The following is a 10,598-nucleotide window of genomic DNA, read 5'->3' as shown; positions in this document are numbered from 1 at the left end:
TGCGGGCGCCCTCCAGAGTGTCGCCCTACCGTCGCGCGAACCCCTCGCGTCGTGCCGCACCACCGAGCTTGTGCGGGTGGCCTACGGCTTGAGCCGGCCGCGTGCGGCAGACGCCGCGGTGGCCGCCTCGGCTGGTGCGTCGGCGGGTCCCCTGCGTGGGCCGAGGTCGGAGCAGCAGGCGATTGTGGCCGAGCTGTGCCGCCGTGGTGCCGTGCTGGAGGCGGTGCAGTGCGTTGCGAATTGGCAGCGGCGGCACCTGGCGCTCGCGGAGGCGGAGGAGGCGACGCCCGCCGCTGCGACTGACACGCGTGCTGGCGCCTTTGACGGGGTGAAGGCGGTGACGGCGGCGCTCTTCCCGTTTGCGCCGACGCGCGGTGCCGGCGATGGTGCACGTGCGCGCAGCGGCGCGCCGGCTGGCGCTGACTGGGCGTTCGGGCCTCACTCCGCCCCGCGGAGCGGGCGACCGCCGCTGTACTCGCTGGCGCATCTCCAGGTGATCCGGCAAGTGGCGGCCAGCCACCCCGTCATGCTCGCACAGTGCCTGCGCGGCAGGGGCGTCGTGGATCGGCTGCTGTGTCACGCGGGCGAGGCGGTGGCTGCGGAGGTGGCCCTGCTGCTCCTGGGGCACATCGCAGGCCTGGGCGGCGGCGTGGCGGAGCGGGGGCTGGCGGCGCCCAAGGGGGTTGCGTCTGCGGAGACGTGCTGGCGGGCACTGGCGGCGCTGCTCTTTCCTCTCCACCCGTGCATCCACGCCCAGCCAAAGACCGGCAAGGAGAAGCTTCTGTCGGCGCTGCTTGCGGCGCTCGACGCGACGGCGCACATGGGCGCTGCAGACCGCGTGCACACCGGCCGCACGTCGAGCGCTGCTGGCGGTGGGGGCACTGTATCGCTGCCGGTACAGGGCGACGCGGGTGTGCGGCGCGGCGGCCGGACGCCCGTGGTGCTCTCCGACAGGGCGCGCAGCGCCATCAAGGCCGCGGTGGAGTCCGTGTGCTCGCCGCTGCTCAGCCACGCGGCGCAGGTGCGCTTTATTCGCCTACCCACGTTTGGCCAGCTGGCGAGGGCGCTCGGCGATCTTGGCGTGGCTGTGCCGAACGCGCTGGCCCAGTGTCTCTTCCTGTGCATGGCAGACGCGGCGGTGCCACCACCCGCCTCGGGCGCCTCTAGCGATACTGTGGCCCAGTACCTCTCCTGTGACCCGCCGGGCCGCTGGCTGCACGCGCTGGCCATGCTCGACGCCGCCCATCGGGAGTCGGCGTACCGCGTCTCCGCCGCCCACGAGCGCGCGCTGCTCAGCGGCCTGCAGAGCATCTCCATCACGCGCACGTGGACGGCTGCCCTGCGCACGGTTGCCGCCTTGGAGGGGACGCACCAGGTACTGCCCGACGAGCGCACTCTGCCAACGCTCCTCCTCAACCTCAAGCAGCAGTCGTGGCAGAACGCCTTCCACGTGCTGCGGTACGTCCCTGGCGGGGAGGCCGACCGGGCCTCGCCATCGGTCCTGCGTGACTTGCAGCTGGTTGCGCTCAAGCACGCTTCGTGGGTGGTCCCGCTGCGCCTCATGGCCCACCTGCAGCGCCGCCAAGCCGACGGCTTCATGAGCTACCTCTACTGCTTGTGCGCCGCGGCCCGCGGTGGGAACGCCGAGCTCGCTTTCGAGCACTTCCAGTCGCTGAGGCGTGGGCGGGGCCGGCACTCGGCGTTGCTTTTGCTTTCTCCGTACAATGAGCTGACGGTGGGCGTTGCAGCGGTGGCGATGCTGGACGGTGGCCACGAGGAGGCACTGGTGTCCTTCAGCACGCGCGTGGTGGCCATGCGTGCGGCTGGTGACACAGCAGCACCAGCAGCCGAGGCGGCGGCGGCGTCGGGCCGCCCTCTGCTGACTGCTGGTGGGCGGGAGATGGCTCAGGCGGCGCACGTGTGCGCGCTGCTCGCGCTGCATCGCCACGGCGCATTGGCGTCCTTCCTGACGGGGTGCGCGGCGGCGTCGCTGCCGGCGGTGCTGCGGCGAGTGGTGGTGCTGCAGTGCCTTCTGGGACTGGACCACCTGCGCGCGCCTGTGCGACTCGTCTTCGACGTGGTTGGCTACCGAGGCGGCACCCTGCAGGGGGATGAGGTGCGTGATCTGCCGGATGCGGGCCAGAGCCCGCTGCGGGGGTTCCTCGTTGCTGTGGCGGCGGACCAGCAGGGCGGCGGCACCTTTGAGACGCGGCAACGCGGGGCAGCAGAGCGTCGCCAGCACCTGTACATATCCGTCGCGCACCAGAGACGCCAGAAGAAGGCGCTGGCGGCGGCGTGGGGGCTGTTCATGCGGGAGCAGGAGGCGGTCCTGCCGCCACATGTCGCTCGCCTCGTTGCGGAGTCGATGGTGGAGGAGGGGGTGGGGGCTGAGTATCTGACAGCGGCCCTGCTGTAGAAGCGGTGCCCTGGGGCACCGGAGACTCGCCAGTGCTCGTGTGCGGCGCTCCCGCCGCCACCTTCTTCTCGGGCCCCTCGTCCACGCACGAGCGCCGCCCTACGTGTGTCTTGGAGCAGGAGGTGATGGGGCTGTGTGAGTGCGCACACGCGCACCTCTTTACCACGCCGCCAAACGGGCAGAGGGCTGAACGCGTGTACAACGGTGCGGGCGTCAGGGCTGAGGCCTTCGGCGCTGGCCCCCGTGGCAGCCGTGCCCGCTCCTTCGCCTGGGGCAAGAGGGAGGGAGGAGTGCAGGAGGGCATGCGCCGGCGGTGCGCTGCTGCTGCCCACGTGTGCCTGTAGTTTGTGCGTCCGAATGCGGAGAGCGCTGCTCTTGCGTGCGCGCGTGCCTTCATCATTGTCTTCGCTCGCTCACTCCCTCCTTCCCTCCCTCCTCTCTCTCTCTCTCTTTACGCGTGCGTGCGAGTTGGGGATGCGCTGTGCAGTTTGTCAAGACATTAATTGTGTCTCTCGGTTTCTTAACTCGGTGGGTTGTAGTGTGAGTGGGTGGACGGGACGACCTTTGGTGGAGACGTGCACTGACGGACAGCTTCGTACGAGAGCGGGGATTGGAGGAGGCGGAGGGAGAACGGAGATATGGGGTGCGGCATACACCGTGTGAGGCTTTTTGTCACCCCACCTTGTGTAGTCTCAATGGCCGAGAGGGAGAGCGGTGGCGAAGCGGCTTGTTTGCTCAGCAGCAGTTCTCATCACATTCACCCCGGGCAGCGCTCTCTCTCTCTCTCTCTTTCGTTTCCTCTTTCTCCCTCGCGCGCAGCCCGTTACTAGGACCGCAGTGCGGTAGAGCTGGTCTGCTGTTTTACTTTACCCCCACCCATCCTTCGCTGTATCTCGTCTACCGATAAGCACGGAAGGGGAGCTGGGAGTAGAGGAGTGAGGAAAAGAGGAGAGGGGGGGGTCGCCGAGGGGGAAAGGGGATGGGACTGTAGCGAGGATCGATCTTGAGAAACTGCTGTCACCTCCCCGCCCCGCTTTCTCTCTGATTTTTCCTTTTGGCTGCTGTTTCTACCACTTATCCCTTCTGTTGTGATGGCGTCGTACTCATCATGCGGGTTCTCTTCAGAACCCGTTCCTTCCTCGCTAGAAAGGTCCTCCAACACCGGCGCACCCACACCGAAACAATCGCTGACTCACCTGCGCCACACGACCAGGGCGAAAATGTGCTGAGCTCCTCAGTCAGTAAAAGCGCGGACCACATTTCATCACAGGGAGAAGGCTGGGACCGTCCAGTGAGGGACCGTCCCGCTATGTGCAGGTGTGTTTTGCCGTACCCCTCCTGACAAGGGAGAAACCTATCATTGCGCTCCCGCAGAGCCGGAGATGCAGTGCTTCTCCCTCTCCCTCTTTCTTTCCTTCGACGGTGACGGTTTCTCTCTCTAACATTTGTCTCGCTGGCTCTCTCTCTCTGTCTCACGCTCTTCTTCTCTTCTTCCTCTTCTCTCCTCATCCTTCACTCTCCACGATTCATCCCCCTCCGCTCGTTCTCCATCTGCACTGCTGCTGCAGAGGTGAGCCGGCGCGGACACGCCGCACGTATTCATTTTCTGTTCAGTGAACGGGGGTGGGTAGAGGCCTGACAAGGAAGAGGCGGGTAGGGGGGGGGGCGTTGTTCAGGGGGGAGGAGGGATACAAGGCGCGGGCACACTCCACCCGTAAGTTTACCCACTGTCTTGCTGCGCGCGTACATGCGCGTCCTGGCATCTTTCATTTCTTCTGCTTTCTCTGTAGTCTCGTCTACCCACTACGACTGTCCAAACACTTGCAACCGATCGGCGCAATGATGAAACCATCGGCACTTGATCGCATCCACGTGCGCGAGGAGGACCCTAAGGAGATGTTTGAAATTATCGAGAGCGTCGGCGTTGGCAACTTTGGCGTCGTCCTCAAAGCCCGCAACCGTGTCACTGGCGATATTGTCGCCATCAAGCAGGTCCCGCTCAGCGACACAGATAAGGAGGACCTGGACATCATTGTGAAGGAAGTGGAGATCCTGCAGGAGTGTGACCACCCGAACATCGTGCGCTTCTATGGCACGTACCAATCGATGGGAGTCCTGTGGATTGTCATGGAGTACTGCGAAGGCGGGTCTGTCGACATGGCGTACGATCAGTTGCGCCGCCCACTCTCGGAGCCACTCATCGCCTACGTGTGCCGCCAGGCCCTGCTCGGCCTGCTTTACCTTCACGAGCGTCACGTCATTCACCGCGACATCAAGGGTAGCAACTTGCTACTCACCAAAGGCGGCCAGGTGAAGCTGGCCGACTTCGGTGTTAGCACGGTGCTCAAGCACACCTTGTCGAGGCGCAACTCCTTCATTGGCACGGCGCTGTGGATGGCGCCGGAGGCCCTCGCAGAGAAGGACTACGACAGCCGCGCCGACATCTGGTCTTTGGGGATTACCACGATTGAGCTGGCGGAGGGGCAGCCGCCGCACCTCGGCATGCACATTGCCCGCGCGGTGTTCTTCATCCCCCTTAACGACCCTCCAACCTTGCAAGCCAAAGAGCGCTGGTCGCCGCAGATGCACATGTTCGTCCGCCGCCTGCTGACCAAGGACAAGGAGCTGCGCCCTTCCGCAGCCATCATGCTGATGGACCCTTTCGTGTCACCCGGGGCCGTTGCCCCACAGGAGGACATGGCCGCAGTGGTGGAGCAGCTCCTCGCGCGTCGCCGGTCCATCGGTGAGGGGCAGGACGGCAGCGACGGGGACAGTAATGCGTCTGCCATGACGATTGTCACGCGGGCACCGTCGGTGGTGGGCGTCGACGAAGGCGCGGGGGAAGAGGGGGGTGAGGGGGCCGCAGCTATCCCCACCGATGAGGCGGCAGCTCAGTGGATCGATGAGCACGTGTCGCCGCGGCGAAGAGCTTCACCAGCCACGGGCCAGGCAGCTGCAAGGGCCGGTGGAAGGGCCGCGGGTGCAGGGGCTGCCACTGGCGGCCGAGGTGCGCCGCTTGGTGGGCGACTGGTGCTACTACCGCTGCTGCACCTGGAGGACATGTCCTTCGACGCACTGAGCGGGTGTGGCCGCACGTTACTCTGCGGCAGCACCGCCAGTACCGCCGGTATTGATTCCGTGGGCGGCGCAGCCACATCTAGTGTTGGGCTGTTTGGCGCCGGTACTGCAGGCGGAGCAACGTTGTCGTCTGGTGGTGTGGCAAGCGGCGTCTGGGGAGGTGGGTCACGTGTAGGCGTGCCTGGAGCCACGCAGACGACGCTAAACGGCATCTACATGGGAGAGAGCAACAACAGCACTTCCATGATGGCCAGCGTGAACCGTTACTATCATTCGTCGTTCCTGATGCCCACATCGGCCGGCGGTGGCGCCGCACCAGTGACGTCTCCGTACCCCCCGGTGTACGGGCCGCCTTTTCACGAGGGTCGATTAGCGACTGCTGCTGCTCATGGCGATGCGCTGGCCGAGACGGCCCACTTGCTGGGCTGCAACGTGGAGGCGTTCTCCTCGCAATTTCTCCGCCTTTTCGAAACGACCACGCTGCGCACTGTTCAGGAGGTGTTTTTATTTCACCAATACCTCCCGTACACCCGCGCAGTGTCCGAGGCGGAGGCGAAGCACGCGCAGCGGGTGAGGCTGCTCTGCGGCACGGTGCTAAAGAACGTGTACGCGGCCACGTGTGAGAGTGCGCGGAATGCGTAGCGCAATGGGACCAATGAAAAAGAGGTGCACGTTGGAGGAAAGCTGGGCTGGTGGTGATGTCGGCGCGGCTGACGAGAAGCCCTGCTGGAGGTCAGGACCAACGAGGAGGAATGGCGAGAACGCGTGACGCGGCTCGTCTCTGTACTTCCGTTGGTCAGCTCACGATGTGACGGTTCGCTTCTACTCCGATGTAGAGCAATGCACATTCGCGATCGTGGATGCGCGTGTATGCGTGTGTGCATGTCCTGCCCTCTTTTGCCGGATTCATCTCTCCTCTCTCGTTCTCTCTTTTTTCCCCTCCGTCTGTGAGGCCTCCGTCGTTGTGCTCTCTGCGCTTCTCCCCCCGCCTGAACGTCGCGTCTGTTGCCCATCTCGAGCGCGCCGCTGCCAACACGGGACAGGCGTGCGCGGCAGACAACCCACACGCATACCTGCGCTGGCGGACAGGTGCCGTTCGCCTCTCTCATTATTGACTTGTCTTCTCCCCAAAGCGTGGACAAAGCGAGAACTTTACTTCTCCCCTGCAGAAGAACGGAAGGCGCACAGGAATGAGTGCGCCAAACATCGAGGACGTTGTCGAGGTGGAGGACCGCCGCACTCCGGTGGATACCTCCTCCATAGACGACATGGACAGGGAGGCCCTTCGCGACGAGCTGCGCCGTCTGGATTCCCAAAAAGCGGCACTCGAGGCGAAGCTGACGGACGCGCTTCAGTACCTCGCCTCGACCCCGGTCGGGCTGCATGGCCGCTTGCTTGACAACGAAGGGTTCCCACGTGACGACTGCGACCTATACGCAGTTCGCACCGCCCGAAACACCGCGGACTCTACACGAAACGACTTGCGCGCGCTGAGCGAAAAAATGTACAGCCTTCTCAGTGCGCTGCATCGCCAGACACAGGAGGAGGCTCAGCTGCAGATGGTGCAGGACGCCGCCGCCCGACGGCAACGACAGGCAGCGGTGGAGAAGCGAGCGCAGCGCATAGCAGAGCTGCAGCGTGTCGCGCAGCTTAAGCCGTGTTTAGTGGTGGCGAAAGTGGACGCCAATAGCCCAGCCGAGGAGGCTGGGCTCTCCGTTGGCATGCGGGTCCTGCAATACGGCGCGATAACGCGGACAGAGCTGAATGCAGAGGGCCTGCAGGCTCTAGCGAGGGAAACAGCTGCCCACGAGGGGGAGCCGATTGTAGTGTGGGTGCGGAAGCCAAGCGAGTTGGAGGATGACCCGTTCGAGCTTGTACTGGTGCCTCAGCGATGGCAAGGGACTGGGCTGCTTGGCTGCGCCTTGGACAAAGTCGAAGACGAAACTGCCTGAAGGTCGCTGATAAGAGAGAAGCTCCCCTTACCCCCTCCTGGCGTTGTTGTGGTCTTAGTCCGGCGGGTGTTCTCGCCATTCAGGTGGGCAGGCATGTGTACATGGTTTGCGGATCCTTCTTTGTCTGTCTCTTTTCCTTCGTGTGCGTGTGTGTGTGTGTGCTGGCACGAGCTGTGAACGATCTGCGGTGAGCAGCCCTGTGTGAGCGTAAGAGAGGCGCACATTACTACTTGCTATAAGTTGATGTTGCGCATGTAAAGGGCTTAGACCATACGTGCACTCCCGCTCAAGTCCGACACCTTTCCCTCGCTTTCTTTCCTCCGGCCCGTCATGAAGTTCACCGATCGCTGCAAAACACCCTTATTTTGCTCACGGTGTGTGTGTGTGTGTGTGCGCATCGCATGCTTATCTATTTACCTGCCACCCTTCCTCCGTCTGCACTTCTACTTGACGGACTCCTCTCCTTCCTCATACCGCGCTTGTCTTTCCGGTAAGGCAGCATACATGAGTCACGGGCAGGCAGAGAGAAGCCTATACACTCACAGATACACGCGTGCCTCGGACAGTCGTGTCCCCATCTGAACGCCACCATGCGACTAATCGCGCGTGTACGTCAAGGTTCGCTTTTTCATACTTAGGCTGTTGTTCTCTTCCCTCAACTCTCTCGCTTTCCTTGTCTTTCGTGCATGTGTGCTCTGCTGAAGCAACGCCACCAACCTCGGTGCACACATCACCACTCTAAACACCGATACATCTGTTTCTACTTATGAGCGGCCGTCAGCGTGTCTTGCCGACTCCGCTGGTGCGCTGACAAGCAAGACGATCAGTGCAGACTGTCGTGTAGGTGTGCCTAAGAATGATGAGTCATGCCGCATAACGTTTGTCTTTCCCCCTCTTTCTCCCCCCACTTTGCCCGCTTGCGCTGCTGCTGCTGCGGCCCCCCCTCCCCCTCTCCCCCCTCGAGGTGTGCACAGGAGTGCGGCGCTGTTTTTCTCGTCTCTCTCCTGTCGCTCTCTGCTGCAGCAAACAAACTGAACGTGGGCGGAGCGAGGGAGGGCACCGGCACTCCTGGCTGTCTTGTCCAGGGGTGAATGCGAGCGCGACTAGCGGCTTCCCCCCTGCCCTGCTCATCGCCCCAGACCTACACCCCTTTCTGGGCTTGGCTCCCCCCTCCACCCATGCACGACCGCAGAGGGTGGCTGCTGTGCCCCCATTGACGGTGGCGAAGCGCGCCGCTGTTCACGGCATAAATGGCACTCCTGTCCCCCGCTCGCCACCCCCGCTTTATCTGTGACCGCCTCGCTGCCTGCGCTCTTGACGGGGCTACTCGCCCGTTGCGCGCATGCGCGGCTGCCCCCCAAAGAAGTAAGTCAATCGACCCTCGCCTCTCTGCTGGCCAGGATCAGCAGCGGGCGGTCTCCAGCAGCGATGCTCGTGCGGTCGCCCTGGTGGCGTGCGCCGCAGCGGGCGCGCCACACGTGGATGGTGCTGATGACGGACGAGTGCGCCACGATGGCACCGCTGGACATCGCCGCCTTTGTGCAGCGCACCTTCGATGACGGCTGCTGGGCGCCGGCTAAGGGCTCGGCGGTGCCGGCCGCCGGCATGACGACCAGCGGTGCGCAGTCCGCAGCCGTGGCGCCTGTGAGCTACTGGCCTGTCTCTTCTTCGCCGCTGGCGGCATCCGGACCACCGCCCCTGCCGATTGCCGGTGCACCGGCGGCGAGGGCGCACGCATGGGCTGCGGTGGCGCGCCTCCTGTGCGAGAGCGGCGACTGGGTTCGCGCTGCTGCCGTCGTCGACGGGCTTCCGCTGCCGGAGCAACAGGCTGCCAGACACAAGGCGGTGCGCGATGAGTGGCCGCTGCCACTGCCGGTGCGGGAGTCGTGGAGGCTGGCAGCGACCGCATGGGCCGCGGCTGCGGCGCCACTCCCCGCCCCCGGCGCTGAGTGCCCTGCGGGCGCCCTCCAGAGTGTCGCCCTACCGTCGCGCGAACCCCTCGCGTCGTGCCGCACCACCGTAGCTTGTGCGGGCGGCCGTACGCCTTGAGCCTGGGGGGGGGGGTGGAGGCCTCGACGGCTTGCTGGTTGGGTGGGGGGGCGACTTCCCCTGCCTGGGCATAGTGGCCACGTAGAGGAAGATCGCTACTGCATCGAGCGCCCATTATAACATTGATGTTACGCGGGGCGTGGCTGATTCCCTGCCCGGCGAGTCGCCGGCCCCTTTCCCTTACTCAACGCTTGACGTCGAACTTGTTTTTGTTTTTCCGGGCGGACGCTACCTTGTACTTTGAGGCGGGGGGGGGGGGGCGACTCACCCCTGTCGGGGGGGGGGGTGCGCCGCGCATTTCGGCCTTCCACCCTCCGCCGCGGGGGGGGGGGGGGGGTTCCCGCTTATGCTACTCCTTCCCCCTCATATATCGCTGTACCCCTCAAATCGGCGAGATGAGGCGGACCCCGTAGCCTCCAGATGTCGCTGCCGTGCACCATGGGGTATCTATCGGACTTCGCGGTTCGGACGCGCAGTCGGCGGGGTAAGTGCCTCGGACGCGTAGCGCGACCGATACCGTTCGCCACAGTGGGTATTGCCACGGGAATGCCGTTCGACTGGTGTCTGGTACGTACACCCGAACACGCCTCTGCGAGCTGCTGGCGCCGCATCCCGTTACACACGTGCGACCAGCGGAGGATGCGTCCGCTGAATTTCCATGTCGTGTGCCGCCTCGTACGCATGGCCTGCAAGGTCAGATGTACGCTGCGCGGGGGCTGCGGACAGGCTACGGCGCGCGATCTCGGGCTAGCCGTCCGAGCAGCCCGTACCGTGCGCGTACTGGGGTGGACGACGCGCCGGCACCCAGTGTTGCGCGGGCGGTCGGTTCGGTCTGGCTGCGTGTGCGCTGGCCTCACGGGCGCGATCGGCGGGCCGTCTGTGCGCCGTCACGCGCTTGCCGGTGCTCGCCGTACTCGCTATACCCGGCTCTGGATACTTCTTGCGGATGTGCGCGTCTCTGGTTACGCCGGCGTGCTGATGTAGCTTGTCGGTTAGCTGGGGTCTCGCGGACACTCGTCTCGTTGGCTTCTCCGAGTACAGCTACCCGTCCATCGCATGTCCTTACGAGTCGTGGTGCTGCTCGTTGCTGTGTCTCGTAGCTA

General features: G+C 64.4%; 4 protein-coding genes across 4 annotated transcripts; all 4 read left to right on the top strand.

Moving 5' to 3' along the window:
• Position 1: 1 nt before the first annotated feature.
• On the top strand, positions 2–2,416 carry LBRM_16_0310 (conserved hypothetical protein; the record flags this gene model as incomplete). The annotated part of the gene is made up of 1 exon (XM_001563585.1): positions 2–2,416. A coding segment is annotated over one exon (2,415 nt), but the record flags the coding sequence as incomplete, so codon positions are not given.
• A 1,839-nt stretch (positions 2,417–4,255) lies between these two features.
• Positions 4,256–6,136, top strand: LBRM_16_0300 (putative protein kinase; the record flags this gene model as incomplete). Its single annotated transcript, XM_001563584.1, has 1 exon — positions 4,256–6,136. The coding sequence occupies one exon, from the start codon at positions 4,256–4,258 to the stop codon at positions 6,134–6,136; it is 1,881 nt and encodes a 626-aa protein (XP_001563634.1).
• A 548-nt stretch (positions 6,137–6,684) lies between these two features.
• LBRM_16_0290 (putative proteasome 26S non-ATPase subunit 9) lies at positions 6,685–7,446 on the top strand (the record flags this gene model as incomplete). The annotated part of the gene is made up of 1 exon (XM_001563583.1): positions 6,685–7,446. One exon carries the CDS (start codon positions 6,685–6,687, stop codon positions 7,444–7,446), a length of 762 nt encoding a protein of 253 aa, XP_001563633.1.
• Positions 7,447–8,874: 1,428 nt separating this feature from the next.
• Positions 8,875–9,495, top strand: LBRM_16_0280 (conserved hypothetical protein; the record flags this gene model as incomplete). The annotated part of the gene is made up of 1 exon (XM_001563582.1): positions 8,875–9,495. One exon carries the CDS (start codon positions 8,875–8,877, stop codon positions 9,493–9,495), a length of 621 nt encoding a protein of 206 aa, XP_001563632.1.
• Between the last annotated feature and the right edge of the window lie 1,103 nt (positions 9,496–10,598).

This window comes from Leishmania braziliensis, chromosome 16, assembly GCF_000002845.2.
Source record: "Leishmania braziliensis MHOM/BR/75/M2904 complete genome, chromosome 16".
Lineage (NCBI taxonomy): Eukaryota > Euglenozoa > Kinetoplastea > Trypanosomatida > Trypanosomatidae > Leishmania > Leishmania braziliensis.
The sequence above is the reverse complement of the archived record's forward strand: the minus strand, read 5'-3'. Positions and strand labels throughout refer to the sequence as shown.